The sequence below is a fragment of the Phaseolus vulgaris genome, chromosome 11 (assembly GCF_000499845.2).
Source record: "Phaseolus vulgaris cultivar G19833 chromosome 11, P. vulgaris v2.0, whole genome shotgun sequence".
In the NCBI taxonomy this organism is placed as follows: Eukaryota; Viridiplantae; Streptophyta; class Magnoliopsida; order Fabales; family Fabaceae; genus Phaseolus; species Phaseolus vulgaris.
Genome location: NC_023749.2, coordinates 42,966,768 through 42,982,647, shown reverse-complemented (window position 1 = coordinate 42,982,647; position 15,880 = coordinate 42,966,768). Strand labels below are relative to the sequence as shown.

At 32.2% G+C, this 15,880-nt stretch overlaps 1 protein-coding gene across 5 annotated transcripts; it reads left to right on the top strand.

Moving 5' to 3' along the window:
* Nucleotides 1-12,124: 12,124 nt before the first annotated feature.
* Nucleotides 12,125-15,691, top strand: LOC137832343 (G-type lectin S-receptor-like serine/threonine-protein kinase At4g27290). 5 transcript variants are annotated; one of them, XM_068640484.1, is made up of 8 exons: nt 12,127-13,465; nt 13,568-13,687; nt 14,164-14,312; nt 14,402-14,612; nt 14,712-14,723; nt 14,880-14,949; nt 15,031-15,181; nt 15,262-15,691. In XM_068640484.1, exons 1-8 carry the CDS (start codon nt 12,154-12,156, stop codon nt 15,565-15,567), a joined length of 2,331 nt encoding a protein of 776 aa, XP_068496585.1. In that variant the 5' UTR covers nt 12,127-12,153; the 3' UTR covers nt 15,568-15,691. The 5 variants fall into 5 exon arrangements, with proteins under 5 accessions (XP_068496567.1, XP_068496585.1, XP_068496575.1 ...); XM_068640474.1 differs by having other exon boundaries at nt 14,700-14,723; XM_068640466.1 differs by having other exon boundaries at nt 12,125-13,465; nt 14,712-14,949.
* The last annotated feature ends 189 nt before the right edge of the window (nt 15,692-15,880 follow it).

The window sequence follows — 15,880 nt, the reverse complement described above, 5'->3', positions numbered from 1 at the left end:
TATGTTGTAATCCACCTTGTGATTGAATCTAAAACATTAGCATTCTCAATCTTTGTGAAAACAAAATGATTTCAAACTAAGTAAAAACAACCGATTGTTTTGTCGAAACAACCGATTGTTTGTACTTAGGTGTTTTGAGAAAAAGTTTGAAAACTGTTTTGAATGGTTAAACTGTTAAGTACCAAAACAACCGATTGATTCGAGGAAACAACCGATTGTTTGTTTTGGGACCATAACAGAAAAACTGTTTTCTTTGACTAAACTTTAAATGATTTAACTGTTTACGCTCCAGTCATTAAATGCTTTGACCAATATTTTAATGCAATTTAAGAGTTTGTTAAGATTTGATAACAAACTACATCTTTGAATATATTCAGAAAAACAGATTTAAGAATTAAGAATCTTTGACAAAGTTTTTCTAAGAGAGTTTTTCAAAGTGCTGAGATTGCTAAGAGTTTGTGATTGATCAAAGTGCTGGAATAGGATTCTGCTTGTATTGATTTCAAATTATCTTCTGTAACAAGTGTAATCCTTGTACTCTGTTGAACAATTTCGTTTCTGTGTTTACTGAGATTGGCTGTGTGTTCTTGAGGTGTTCAAGATCAGCAATCTTAGTGTTGGCCAAGGAGAGTGTGTTTCTTGAGGTGTTGAAGGTCATTCTCTTGGTTGTTGTGTAAGTGATCAAGTGGTGATTGCTTAGTGGATATCCTCAGGGTTTCTGAGAAGACTGGATGTAGCTCTGGTTTGGAGTGAACCAATATAAACAATTGTGTACAATCTCTCTATCTCTAACTCTTTAAATTCAGTTTAATTGTTGTTTGCTGGTATAAACAACCGATTGTTTCTACGAAACAACCGATTATTTTTCTGGCACTATAGCTTTTGCTTGCTGTTTTGGCTTACTGAATTGCTGAATCAATTGGTTCCTGAGATAAATTCATTCTAGTGTTTGAAAAGTTTGCGAAAACCCCTCTAGTTTAAAGCCATCTTTTCTAACACATATAAATTTGAAACACACACTACTAGGAAAATAATTACATGTGACAAAAAATATTGATTACAAAATATTGAAAAAATTTCACAAAATTTAAGTGATGAAATTTTTGGCAAAGCATGAAGTCGTCACTAAATGAGGTGTCACAATTTTTGTGATGAAAAATATCATTTCATCACTTATAATGATAAAAACACAACAACCTTTTCCTTTTGCCACAAAATGTATAAGAAATATACATCCTTATCTGTTGTAATAGTATCAAAGAGATTCTCCATAAATTTGTTTGATCGGTTAAGTGAGTACATGTTCACCTAAAGTGAATTTTAATTGGAAGAACATGTGGCTTGAAGCTAGACACAAATTTGTAAGTGAAAGAAACGAAATTTCACTTAAAGTAGTGAGATGAATACTTTAAGTAAATGAGTTTCATATCGCTTAATGTGAGTTTCAATCCACTTAAGCGAGTGAGATTGCATATCACTTATTGCAAAGGTACAAACTCTTAAGTCAAAAGTACAGATTGAGCGTTCATAAGAAATACATATCGCTTAAATGAATGAGCAAAGCTGCATTGTTTGCAACAAGTATTTAACACTTGAAACAATAATTGTTAGAATAGTCACTTATGTGTGAGAAGTGAGATGCTTAAGCATGAAATTATGTTGGCTTAAGCGTTGGAGGGTGATTGCTTAAACGATGGAAGGTGATCGCTTAAGTGTGGCATTATATGTCATCATCATATGGATGATTGACAATCCATCCTTCACTGTGCTTTGCAACAACAACTATTTGTCAATATTAAAATTTTCATATCCTTAAAAAATAAAAGTGAAATTAAATACAAAGAAGATATAAATAATAGATTAAAAAATTGAAGTAGTAAAAAAAATATTTAACAACAATTTTGGAAGCCTTAGAGGACATTCATATGTTAGAATTAGATGCCTTAAATAAGAAGGGGGGGGTGAATTGTTTTTGAAAGATTTTCGCATAGGTTGAAGGTAGAATGAAAAGTTATGAAGAATTAATCTGTTCAGCCAAATAGAAAATTGTTTTTAAGCTTGATTCCTGAAAACCAAACATGTTGTTTTCATGAAACAACTGGTTGTTTATACCAGCAGATTTGAAAAGAAAAGTTAAAACAATTTAATGAGTGTAAGGATAGAGAGATTCACACAAGATGTTTATATTGATTCACTCTTAACCAAGAATTACATCCAATCCTCAGCTAACCACTGAGAATTTACTATGTAATCAAACCTAGATTACAAAACACACACCAAAAGTGATGATCTTGAACTCCTCAAGAACACACACCACTTTTGACAAACCACATAGTTTCCATAAACACCTTCTGAAACTGTACCACATAAGAACACACAAAAATACAATGTTAAGAGAAGAAGAGGAATAGAACACACATGGGTAAATCAAAGTTTAAAGTTCAAAATTACAAGACCCAATCCTTTTCCACACCTGAGATGATCCAAAAGCTCTTTGAAATCTTGAAAACTGTTTTTGATTGATCTCTTTCTTAGTTAATGCATAGGATCTTAAAAAAAACCTTTTTATACTCCAATCAAATGTTCAAAGCAGTTAAATCAAAAACCAAAAGTTGTTGGAATCATTTAAAACATATTGGAACCACTTAACAAAATTTTGTTAAGGTTTTCAGAAAAACAATCAGTTGATTTCTCGAAACAACCAGTTGAATCTGTTTGACAGCAAAGCCAAAACAAAGCTAAGCTTTTCCAAGCCATTTTAAAAACCACTAAAAGTGTCAAACAACCAATTGATTCGACATTTCAACAGGTTGAAATTTCATACCCTTTTAGAAAACTCATCTTTTTAAAAAGATTAAAATTCAATTAACTTTGGATCATCTTAAAGAGTAAATTAACAATTCAAGTACTACTAGACAACACACACACAACTAACAACAAGGTCTTTAAGCTTTCCAATTGGATTTGGAGACATCAAAGCACATTGTTCAACATCATACACCAATTTTAAGAGTCTTATAAGTCTTTTTGGAAAAGATCCCAACATAATAATGCAATCACCTTTTGCTTTTGAAATAAAATAAATAAGTTAGTTGCATTTGTAAATAGAATGCAAAATAAAAGTAAATTGTTGTGAAAGAAACAAGAAAATTATAAAAAAAAAGCTAAATTGTGATTTAATTAATTTTTAAAAAATTATTAAAATTATCATTTGATTATAATTATGCTAAGAATGCGATTTGGTTTGTAAAGCATTCAAACAAAATTAACTTTATTTAATGTGTTATGTCAGACACACTTTACCAAATTAACTAAATCTTTTGTTTGGATTTTTTTTTTTATTTTGATTAAAGATTATACTTGATACATAATTGACCTTAAAAATTTTGTGAATCCATGCATAGTTAAATAAATATTTTTTAAATGACGCTTTTTTCATTTAATGAAACATAAAATATATTTTTTAAGGACAACTTATAATATAACTGACCAGATAAACATATTTAAATGCTTAATTTATTTTTAGTCTTTTAGTTTAAAAAAATAATCGCATTAGATACCTATTTTTCACATCAACTCAATCTTGTTAACATATAATTTTGTCCATATAATCAAAGTTTGTTTTCGAAGAAAATTTTTAAAAAAATTCAATTAATAATAATTAAATAAAGGAGCACCAATTTAAGAGAAAATAATAAAATAATATTTTTAAATAATAAATATAAATACTAACGTCTAGAAAAAAGATTAATTTAAGGAAATAAAAAAATATTTTTAAAATAAAAAATATTTCTTGTTTATTTGATAAAAGTCTAAAATTTAATATTCTAATTTCTTTAATCTTAAATGTATATAAAATAAAAATAATAATATAAAAATAAATAGTATTAAAAATTAAAATAAATCATCTTCTCCGCATCCACTTGCACATCTCAACGGTCCGCACAAACTTATTATTCAAAGAAAAGGAAGACAAGTGAGGGAAAAAAAAAGACATTAAGGATTTTTATTTTATTTTATTATTAGATCAACTTTTGCCTATGTCCTACAGCTTTCACCTAGCTTTTTTATTTTGTTTTATTATCATATAATAGAGACGGGACTTTGTTTTTTTGTATAAGTGGGGGATCCAATTTTATTTGACTGCATACTAAAGAAAAAAATGCGTTTTGTAGATCACATGTTGGGTCTTTGATGATTTTTTTCAATATTCACTTGGATAGTAGAAGTGTCATGAAAAATTATGTTAATATTATCTTTTGTAATTGTTACATCAAAACATACTGATCTTTTAGTTCTTTTAAAATCTTTGTACACGTATATATTTATCATTTATAATTTTCTCTTTTATAATTTGATATTGATTTTTTAATATAATTGTGTATTTTATGTTATTTTTGTATGTTGAAGAATTGTCTAGCTATATGTATATAAGGTTGGAAAAAAATTAAATTGTGAAATTCAATTAATAATTATCCAAATTCATATTACTTTTAATCCATTTAAATGAATTTATCTCAAATCTAAATTCATATTTTGGATTTTTAGTCCAATCCATTTAATTGGATATGAATTAGATATAGACTCGATACATTTTTGGATTATGCAAAATGAATTTTGGGTTGGATTTTGACTTAGTTCTGGTCTAGGTTGAGCCCGAGTCCATGTTGAGCCGAGTCAGCCCAAGCCAATGTCAAGTCAATTCGGTCCTGGCCAAAGTCGAGCCGAGTCGGTCCGGGCCAAAGTCAAGCCTAGACGGCCTAGGAAAAAGTCGAGGAGAGTCGGCTTAGGCCAAAGTCGACTAGAGTAAACCTTGGCCTAAGTCGAGCTAAGTGGGCCAAAGCGCAAGTCGAGTTGACACTAGCCCATCTCACGCCCAGTAGACTCGGGCCAATATCGAGCCGATTCGGCTCAGGCCCATGACGAGCTAAGTTGACCCGAGCCAATTTCGAGTCGAGTCGGCCTCCGTCCCTATCTAGCCGAGTCCGCTCCCTAAAACCCATGCAAAGAAATAGAATACAACTCCATATAACCTAGACAAAATTATATATAGTTGATACCTATTACGAAAAAAGTCTAAGTAAAAACTAGAGTGCAAACTAAAATACTAAAAAAACTCAAGTTGATTAAGCAAACTATAGAGACAATGAGATTATCACCTAAGTGATTACACTCCTGAATAATAAGTTAACTTTAAAGTCAATACTTTTACAAAAAGACAAACATTTATTCCATCTACTATGTTTAGTCCAAGGAATAAGATGTAAGTTCATAGAAGACAAAGTTCATAGAAGACAAAGTAAGACATACCAAGATAGAGTTACTCTTCAGCCATAAACGATAATATCCAACCTGTTCAACTTATTCAATAACAATGATAACTCTCATGAATTCAACAAAAATAAACAATTAAACACTCCAAAAGAAAGAAAATCCATAAACAAACTTCCTTATACTGTTTTTAAGAATCCTAACACATATAACAAAGAAACCTGCACCATTTATATTAACTTTAATCAAGTCAACCTATAAAAAACTTCAAACAACTCAGATAAGCTGCAAGATTTTTGTTCGTCTCGTATTAATTAAAAAAAATTCAAACACAATAAAATTAAATATGTCATTGATTTCTTAGAAATGCTTCTAGAAAGTCTAACATATTTCTATATTGTTTCAATAGCGATAAAAATATTAATTTCTTTTTATTTATTTATTTATAAATTATACTTATTTACATATTTTTTAAATTTATATATTTCTTAAAATATGTATACTTTAAATTATTTATTTATTTATTTAAATTTTTATTTCTCAAGTTATATATTACATACACTTATTTTTAAAATTAATATATTTTTCACAACTCAATAAATTTAATTATATCACGTATAGTTAATTACTTTCTTAAAATCCTTAATTTTCTTATTTAAAATTTTATCTATTTTATAAATATATTTATTTTTAAATATTCTTTTATCTAATTTATTTACTTATCTGAATAATTATATCCTACATACTTATGAAATACAATTGTTTTAATTTTGATTTTTAAAAAATGTAATTTTTTATTCAAAAAAAAGTTCTCCTAAATTCTTTAATTTTTATATTTCTTTTTTCCCTTTCAATTATTTAATAAATAAAAAATAGAAACAAAATTAAAAACCAACTCAAACTTTGGTTATCTTGGGAATCAAATTACTGCTGGCGCCACCACATCAGCCAATCACATCCGAATTCAGCTTTCAGAAGATCGAATTCTAACATAAGTCATTATATGTTCACACTCCCTTTCTCATTCTCATTCATTTTATAATTGAAAAAAAAAATATTTTGTTATAATATAATATTTTATTAGAAAAAGTGTTGTAAGCTAGAAAAAATTTATGAACAGGGTGTGAAAACAATTTTTTCCTTATTTGTACATTCACATCCTTCTATCATTGTAAATAGTGTAATAATTATTATTTTATTATTATATAATATTTTATATTAAAAAATTGAAAGAATAATAAGAGACAGAGAAATCAATGTCACCAAGTTCGTCTCAATTATTGGAATACTTCTGAAGCTTTTTATATATATATATATATATAATATATATATATATATATATATATGATTATAATATTTGGTTTTCTTGTGGAGTCTGATAACGGCTATATGGTCATTTAATAAGAGTGATATGAAGGTCTGAGGCTCCATAATTGTTAAGAAGGAAGGTCAATCACGCCTTATTTACATTATTCTTGACGCTATATCTGTTGTTTCAATTCCATCTTCTACTGAAAATTAAATTATCAAGTGAATAAACCATGCGAAACTGAATTCAGACCATCTTTAGATTTCTCTAAGCAAAATTTTAACTACCGTCCGGACTATATAAGTAATATAGTAATATGATTAATATCATTTTAATCAGATATAAATTCGACGTGAGATAATCGAAAAAAATATTGTTACGTTTCAGTATCATGGTTTTTATTATTTATAAATTCATAAATTGATGTATGAAGATAAAAAATATGATTATTATTATTTAAATCTGTTGTGATATTATTCTAAAGATAAAAGATATGATTGTTATTATTTAAATATGTTGAGATAGACTACCTATATTATGTGGTGGAGAGGCATCTTGAGCATGTAGGAGAAGTACGAGAAGTGGAGATAATTGGTAAGAAATTCAAGCTCGACGCGTCGTTACACAAGGAGTTAGAAGAAAAGGTCAAAAAGATCTTATCAAAGAACATGCATGCTTTTGCATGGTCGACTGTCGATATACTTGACATTAATCTTGACTTCCTCTATCATTGTCTGACTATGGATGAAGGAGTGATGCCTCGGGTGCAAAGGCATAAAAAAATTAATGAAAAAAAGCTTCTCGCCATGAAGAAGGAAACTCACAAATTAGTGGAGGTCAATCATATCAGGAAAATTCAATACCCTGAGTGGTTGGAAAACGTGGTAATGGTAAAAAAGTCAAACGAGAAGTGGACTTCACCGACCTCAATAACGCCTATCCGAAAGATTCTTATCCTTTGCCTAATATAGATTCCTTAGTCGATAGCGCATCAGGGTGTGGCTTGCTTAGTTTCATGGATGCCTTTTCGGGATATAATCAAATTCGAATGCATCCTAGAGATGAAGAAAAAATCGCGTTTACGGCCGAAGCGACTAACTATTGCTATAAAGTTATGCCTTCCGTACTAAAGAATGCAAGGGCGATATATCAATGTCTAATGGACACGATCCTACAACCCATGATGGTACGTAATGTTCAAGTATACTTCAGTGATATTGAGGTAACTTTCGAAACATCAGAAACTCATGTCACTGACCTAGAAGAATCTTTCAAAACAATCGGTAAGTATAGTTTGAATCTCAACCCCAAAAAATGTGTTTTTGGTGTTCAAGCTAGAAAGTTCCTCGAATTTTTGTTAATAGATAGGAAAATAGAGCCAAATCCCGACAAGTGTGCATTAATACTAGACATGAGGAGTCCCAACAATGTAAAAGAGGTACAACGGTTAACTGGTCAGATGGCTACACTGTCACGTTTTCTTTCGGCCAATGGAGATAAGGGTATCGTTATTTTTAGTGCCTCCGAAAGAATGATTATTTCATTTGGTTGGTCGAGTGCGATGAGGCCTTCATAAAGCTTAAAGACTGTCTAGCAAACCTGCCTATACTCAGCAAACCGACCCCGAAGGTTCCTATTCGATTATATTTCTCGATGACCGACCAAGGAATCATCTCGGTCATTGTACAAGATGAAATGAAGACCCATAAGCCTATATATTTCATCAGTAAGGTATTACAAGGCGCTGAGTCACGTTACCAAGCCATTGAGAAAGCCACCCTAGTCGTTGTTTTCACAGCCCAATGGTTACAACATTATTTTTAGAGTTTCACGTAATTGTGATGACCAATCTCCCAATCAAACAAATTTTTCAAAATCCATATATAGCAGGGAGGATGGTCAAGTGGGCCATTGAGTTATCATAGTTTGACATTCAGTATGAACCACATGGTCCTATTAAGGATATGTGTATGCTGACTTTGTCATCGAACTCGCCCCCGAAGGATTTCGAAGCAAAGGGGGAAGATTTCAGATGGATTCTCTTCGTAGATGGATCATCTAACCTCAAGGGAAGTGGAACAAGCATCATTCTTGAAGGGCCTAATGGAGTACTTCTAAAGCAATCTCTTAAGTTTTCTTTCAAGGCTAGCCACAATCAAGTTGAGTATGAGGCCCTGATTGTCAGAATATTATTGGCGAAGGAACTAGGAGTGCCTCATTTGCTAAAAAAAGTGATTCCCTGCTTATAACAGGAGAAGTATCTGGAGATTACCAAGAAAAGGATCCTCAGTTGGCTTTGTATCTCAAGTATGTTAAAACTTTAGTGGAAATCTTTTTTTCTTTTGATCTTGTGCATGTTTCGAGGGATCAAAATTCCTAAGGGGACTTACTGTCTAAATTGGCAAGCTCGGGAAAAAGAAGACTACATTGAGATTTTGCAGGTAGCCACGGGGGATACCCGGATGATGCCATGTGTCCGCTATCTGGTAGATGGATTATTGGTCGAATCAACTTGGCCGAATCCCAAAATTGGACCAACTCGGTTGTCAACACTTACTATGAACATACTAACTTAGCTAAATCCTATGATCAGACCAAATTGGCTGACGACTTTTATGATCTGACCAACTTGACCAACGACTTCTACAAATGGACTAACTTGGTTGACGATGATCACAGTCAAATTACTTCGGCCTATAAAGATATGAATTCAATTTCAATCATTTAGGGTGAATTCTCTTCGAACGAGGTTAGTGTTTGATTTTAAAGATATGTTAAATGAGTTATTTATATTGAAGTGTTATTCCACTTTGTTGAATTTTTTTTGGCTTAGTAAAGTTTAAGATTGAGTTATATCTTTGTAAAACTTTATTGTAGAATGAGAAGTGTTTATTTTGAAATAAACACCTTAAAAGGTTTAAAGTAGATATTAAATATTTTTTAAATCTTAACGAAAGTTTGGTGAAAGCTTGAATCATAATAAACAACTTGGTTGACGACTATGATTAGATCATCTTGACCCACAAATACGATCGGACTGCATTTATAATTGATAGACCCACGTCATATACAGTGTCTTGAGCCACGTGTAAAATCACTTCTAATGCAAAAGGTTTTTCATGTAAACATTGACTATAGCCTCATTGCCTCGCTCACTCGGCTCGAGGCTAGGGAATTGTGTAACATTCGGGTTATATCGGTAATATGATTGATATGATCTTAATCGGATATAAACCCGATGTGAGGTAATCGGAAAAATGATTGTTACGTTTTAGCAAGATATCAGAGACTCTTTTTCTTTTTGTTACATGGAGATAGGGAAAAACCAATGAAATATTGATTGATAAATATTTTTTTTATTCAAATGGTTTTTATTCCTTATAAACTCATAAATTGATGCATGAAAATAAAATATATGATTGTTATTACGAAAGAGTGGACTTTAAGCCTAACTCAACCCCATAAAACCGGCTCTTAGGGTTGAGGTTTGCACCCACTTATATACAATGAAAGGCTCTAATCTCTAGTCGATGTGGGATCTCCAACACACCCCCCTCACGCCGAGACTGCCAACTCGTGCGTGGGACTATATATTATGGGTGGTCCGATAGCGGCCTGATAGCGGGTGGCACGATAGGCCCAACAAATACTCGCTAGGATAGGCTCGAAATGGCTCTGATACCATATTACGAAGTGGACTTTAAGCCTAACTCAACCCCATAAAACCGGCTCAATGGGGTGAGGTTTCCACCCACTTATATACAATGAAAGGCTCTAATCTCTAGTCGATGTGGGATCTCCAACACACCCCCCTCACGCCGAGACTGCCAACTCGTGCGTGGGACTATATATTATGGGTGGTCCGATAGCGGCCCGATAGCGGGTGGCACGATAGGCCCAACACAAATACTCGCTAGGATAGGCTCAAAATGGCTCTGATACCAGTGGACTTTAAGCCTAACTCAATCTCATAAAACCGGCTCATAAGGTTGAGGTATGCACCCATTTATATATTATGAAATGTCCTTATCTCTAGTCGATGTGGGATCTCCAACACACCCCCCTTACGCCGAGAGTGATAGATAGAAGCTCGTGCGTGGGACTATATATTTTGGGTGGTCCGATAGCGGCCTGATAGCGGGTGGCACGATAGGCCCAACACAAACACTCGCTAGGATAGGCTCGAAATGACTCTGATACCATATTACGAAGTGGACTTTAAGCCTAACTCAACCCCATAAAACCGGCTCATAGGGTTGAGGTTTGCACCCACTTATATACAATGAAAGGCTCTAATCTCTAGTCGATGTTGGATCTCCAACAATTGTTATTATTTAAATATCTTGTAATGTTATTCGGAAGATAAAATATATAATTGTTATTATTTAAATTTGTTATGATATCATTATGAGGAAAAACTCTATAAATAGAGGATGATCCTCGACAAGAAAAACAAGTATTATTCCATGCAATACATGCTACACTGATATTTTATACGATCGCTGATTTGATCATCAGAATATTATCAATAGGTGAAGCTCCCCTCATCTCATTATGACCTCCAAGCATTCAAAAGCTACAATTACGAAGGAATCATCTCGAAGACGATCTCCAAACTTCCGTCATCAACTCGACGAGAACACTAACTATCTAAAATTTTAAATTAAAGATTAATTTAAAATATAAAATATTTAAAACTTAATGTTAAATACTAATTTTAAATTTTTTATTAATAATAAAAACTATTTTAAATATTAATAATTTTATAATTTATAAATAATATCTAAATTAATTATTAATTTTTTTCTTTTTATAATTAGTTTTTATTAAACGATCTTCTTTTCTTGTAGTATTTAATAATGGATACAACAGTTTCTCCTATAACTAATCCATCTCGTCAAAATTTTCGAAAATATCTTAAGTATTTCCTTGATATTTGCCTCACATACTAATATGTTTCACTCAATATACATTTAATTATTTTAGTTTAAAATTTAAATCATAAATTTATAGTTATATTAAATTTTTTAACATAATAATTTACTTAATTTGAATAAAGCCCTCTACAGAAAAAATACTATCTAATCATAATAAAAAAATCAACTAAAAAAGCATACACATGTGATCATACTAAAAACTAATACTTACATCCCAAATGTCTTTTAATAAAACATAATTTACCTTTTTAGCTAATCTTTTTCTATATATAGCAACACTTGTTGTACCTTACTAGGGCAATTTAATATCTTGCTCTTTCTATTTATTGCAAATATCACACAAGAATGGCAACCCATCATCTTGTCAAATATGGCAACCCAGATGGATGGGATTGAGTGACCATAGACAAAGTTAAGTGATAACATGTTTTTGTTCCTCTATTGTCTTCTCGTGTCTCTTTTATTGCAAAATATGTAGCCATTTTAGGTGATATGAACCATGCTCATCCTTCACATTAATTCACGTAACTACTCTATTTATTGCACATAACTTATCATGTCAAGTATTCTCTTTATTTATAAGTTATTCAGAACAACCACTAGATCTTCACAAGTACCTTGAACTTCTACCACATTATGGAGAAATTGCTGCATGCAAACAAAATGGCACTTCTTCCAGCTATGTTTCTTTCCCTAAACCTACTATTTTTTCTCTCTCAAATTTCCCATGCAACTGACACCATTTCTAAGTCCCAACCACTTCTTAATGGAAGCACCTTGGTCTCCAAAGATGGAACCTTCGAGTTGGGTTTCTTCACTCCCGGTAGTTCCACAAACAGCTACGTTGGAATCTGGTTCAAGAACATTCCAGTTAGAACCGTGGTTTGGGTTGCCAACCGTGACAACCCTTCAAAACATAAATCCAACATGTTGTCTCTAAACAAAGAGGGAAACCTCGTACTTCTCAGCCAAAACCGGTCTGTTGTTTGGTCGACAAATGCAACAACAATGGTTTTGAATCCCGTTGTGCAACTTTTAGACAATGGAAATTTAGTGATTAGAGATGAGAAGGATAACAGCAACAGTGAAGATAGTTTTGTGTGGCAGAGCTTTGACCATCCTTGTGATACACTCTTGCAAGGAATGAAGTTGGGGTGGAACCTTAAAACTGGTCTCAATAGGTATCTTAGAGCTTGGAAAAGTTGGGATGACCCTTCTTCCGGAGATTTTACTTCTGGTGTGAAGCTTGGGGTCAATCCTGAATTGGTAATATGGAAAGGCTCGGTTGAGTACTATCGTAGTGGTCCTTGGAATGGGATTTTTTCTAGTGGGGTATTTGGTTTCAGTCCAAATCCACTTTTTGATTATAAACATGTTCAGAATGAAGATGAAGTGTATGTTAGGTACACTCTGAAGAATAGCTCTGTGATTTCTATAATTGTTTTGAACCAAACCCTTTATCTTCGCCAACGCATTACATGGATTCCTCACACAAGAACTTGGAGTGTGTACCAATCCCTGCCACAGGACAGTTGTGATGTTTACAATGTTTGTGGTGCATATGGGAGTTGTGTGATTAACGCGTCCCCAGTGTGTGCATGCTTGGAGGGGTTCAAGCCAAAATCACCCCAAGATTGGAATCAAATGGATTGGACACAAGGGTGTGTGCATAGTGAACCATTGAGTTGTGGAGTCAAAAATAGAGATGGGTTTCGTAAAATTGCTGGGATGAAAATGCCGGATACCTCACATTCTTGGATAAATCAAAGTATGACACTTGAAGATTGCAGGGTCAAATGCTTGGAAAATTGTTCTTGCACTGCTTATGCGAACTTGGACACAAGTGGGGGAGGTAGTGGTTGCTCCATTTGGTTTGGTGATCTTGTTGATCTGAGAGTTTCAGAAAGTGGGCAAGATCTTTATGTTCGAATGGCAACTTCAGATACGGGTAAAGACAATCATATTTTTCTAACTTTGCTGAATTAACACAACAAAACTGCTTTTATCTCACTATCACAAGAGCTTCATTTATTGGTCAAACTATATGCAGATGCTAAAAATAATAAGCATTCAAAAAAGTTAGTCTCCTTGGTTTCAATCACAGTTTCTCTTGTCCTTCTGGTTCTATTGGCACTCTCCTACATTTTCATGACCAGAAAAAAGTGTAAAGGTAAATTTCTAAACCGGAAAGCCTTTTTCTATTGTTATTTTTATTTCAGAAAGATCTTAAACTAGTTTATTTGAACACCTACAATAACTACAAAATTGAACACCAATGTTCTTCCAATTTCATTAGAATACAGAATTTTGAAGAATTTCTTTTGCTTGTTTTTCTTGTTTCAGGCATTATTTTCTTCTTTAGTACAGTAAACATGATAAATTAAAACGGATTTGATTGACTATCTTATCTGTTGTGTATCATAAACTAGAGGAAAATATTGATACTCTGTAGTTTCGTGTATTTATCGGTTGTAGATGCCTATAAATTACACACACACACACATATATATATATATATATATATATATATATATATATATATATATGAATGTCTGTCTTTTATTTTATAGGTAAACAGAACTACCAATTTCTCTATCACCACTTAAATTGTGTGCCTTCAAATGATTCTAACGTTCTTGTTTTAAGAAAATGGAATATGGACAAAGGAGAAAGATGATGGAGGGCAAGAAAATTTGGAGCTTCCTTTCTTTGATCTTGCAACAATAAGTAATGCCACCAATAACTTCTCAATTGACAACAAGCTTGGTGAAGGTGGTTTTGGACCAGTATACAAGGTATAAACTTTCATTCTTAGTATTAATATAAGGCTAAATAAAACTCATGATTTTCATTATCTGTTAAATATTCTCACTACAAAATTCAGGGTACAATGCTAGATGGACAAGAGATTGCAGTTAAAAGGCTCTCAAGGAGTTCAGGACAAGGATCGAAAGAATTTAAGAATGAAGTTATATTGTGTGCCAAACTTCAACATCGGAATCTTGTCAAGGTTCTTGGTTGTTGCATTGAAGCAGAAGAAAAAATGTTACTCTATGAGTACATGCCAAATAGAAGTCTCGATTCATTTATTTTTGGTGAGTAGTTATTAAAATGTTGCTTAATTAGTATAGAAAAAGTTTGGTTATTTCCCTTTTTTTTAACAAATGACTAATCACTTATAGGAACTTTGCTAGATTCGGAACGAGGTAAACTTCTAGATTGGCCTATGCGCTTTAACATCCTGTCTGCAATTGCACGAGGACTTCTCTATCTTCACCAAGATTCTAGATTAAGAGTCATACATAGAGATTTGAAAGCAAGCAATATTTTATTGGATGATAACATGAATCCAAAAATTTCAGATTTTGGTTTGGCTAAAATGTGTGGAGGTGATCAAGTTGAAGGAAATACAAACAGAATTGTTGGAACATAGTAAGTATCTTTAAAGATCAAGGTCAATGTTTTTCAATAATTGATGAAACAATGTATCAGTTCATCTTTTGTTTTCTGCAGTGGTTATATGGCACCAGAATATGCTCTAGATGGATTATTTTCTACAAAATCAGATGTTTTTAGCTTCGGTGTATTGCTGTTAGAAACAGTTACAGGAAAGAAAAATAGAGCAATTACATGTGAAGAGAATAGTGATAATCTCATTGGACATGTGAGTAAAAGAAAATAGAAATTAATTTCTGGATTACAAATTGAGCACATATATATAACAATTGCATTGATTTATTGTAGGCATGGAGAATGTGGAAAAAGGGCATTCCAGAACAAGTGCTTGATGCTAATATAGTGGACTCAAGCAATATATCAGAAGTTGTTCGCTGCATTCAAATTGGTCTTTTATGTTTACAACATCATCCTGAAGATAGACCAAACATGACATCAGTGACTGTAATGTTGAGCAGTGACAGTGTTTTATCTTTACCTAAGGTACCTGGCTTCTTGATAAAGAATATTTCAATTGAAGCCGAGCAATCTTGTGGTAGACAAGAGTCTTGTTCAATCAATGATGTAACTGTGTCATTATTAGATGCTAGATAGAAACAAAATAGTTTATTAACATTGTATATTTTTTCTGTAATAGCTAGAACTTGACACTTCAAATATTTGTAGTCAATGTTATTGATGGTGAAAATAGGTTTTTGAAACAAAGTTATTAGAACAATGAATTTTGATCTTGCATTTAGTGCATGGTTCCTAATAAGAATACGATGAGAAAAAAATTCATATAAAATAATTGTTTTGAATATCATGACCTACCAGTTTTCTAGTAATTCGATAAAATGCATTGGGAAAAGGGTATAAGGAAGTAAGAAAGAAGTTCACATATAAAATATATTCATTAAAAAAAGAG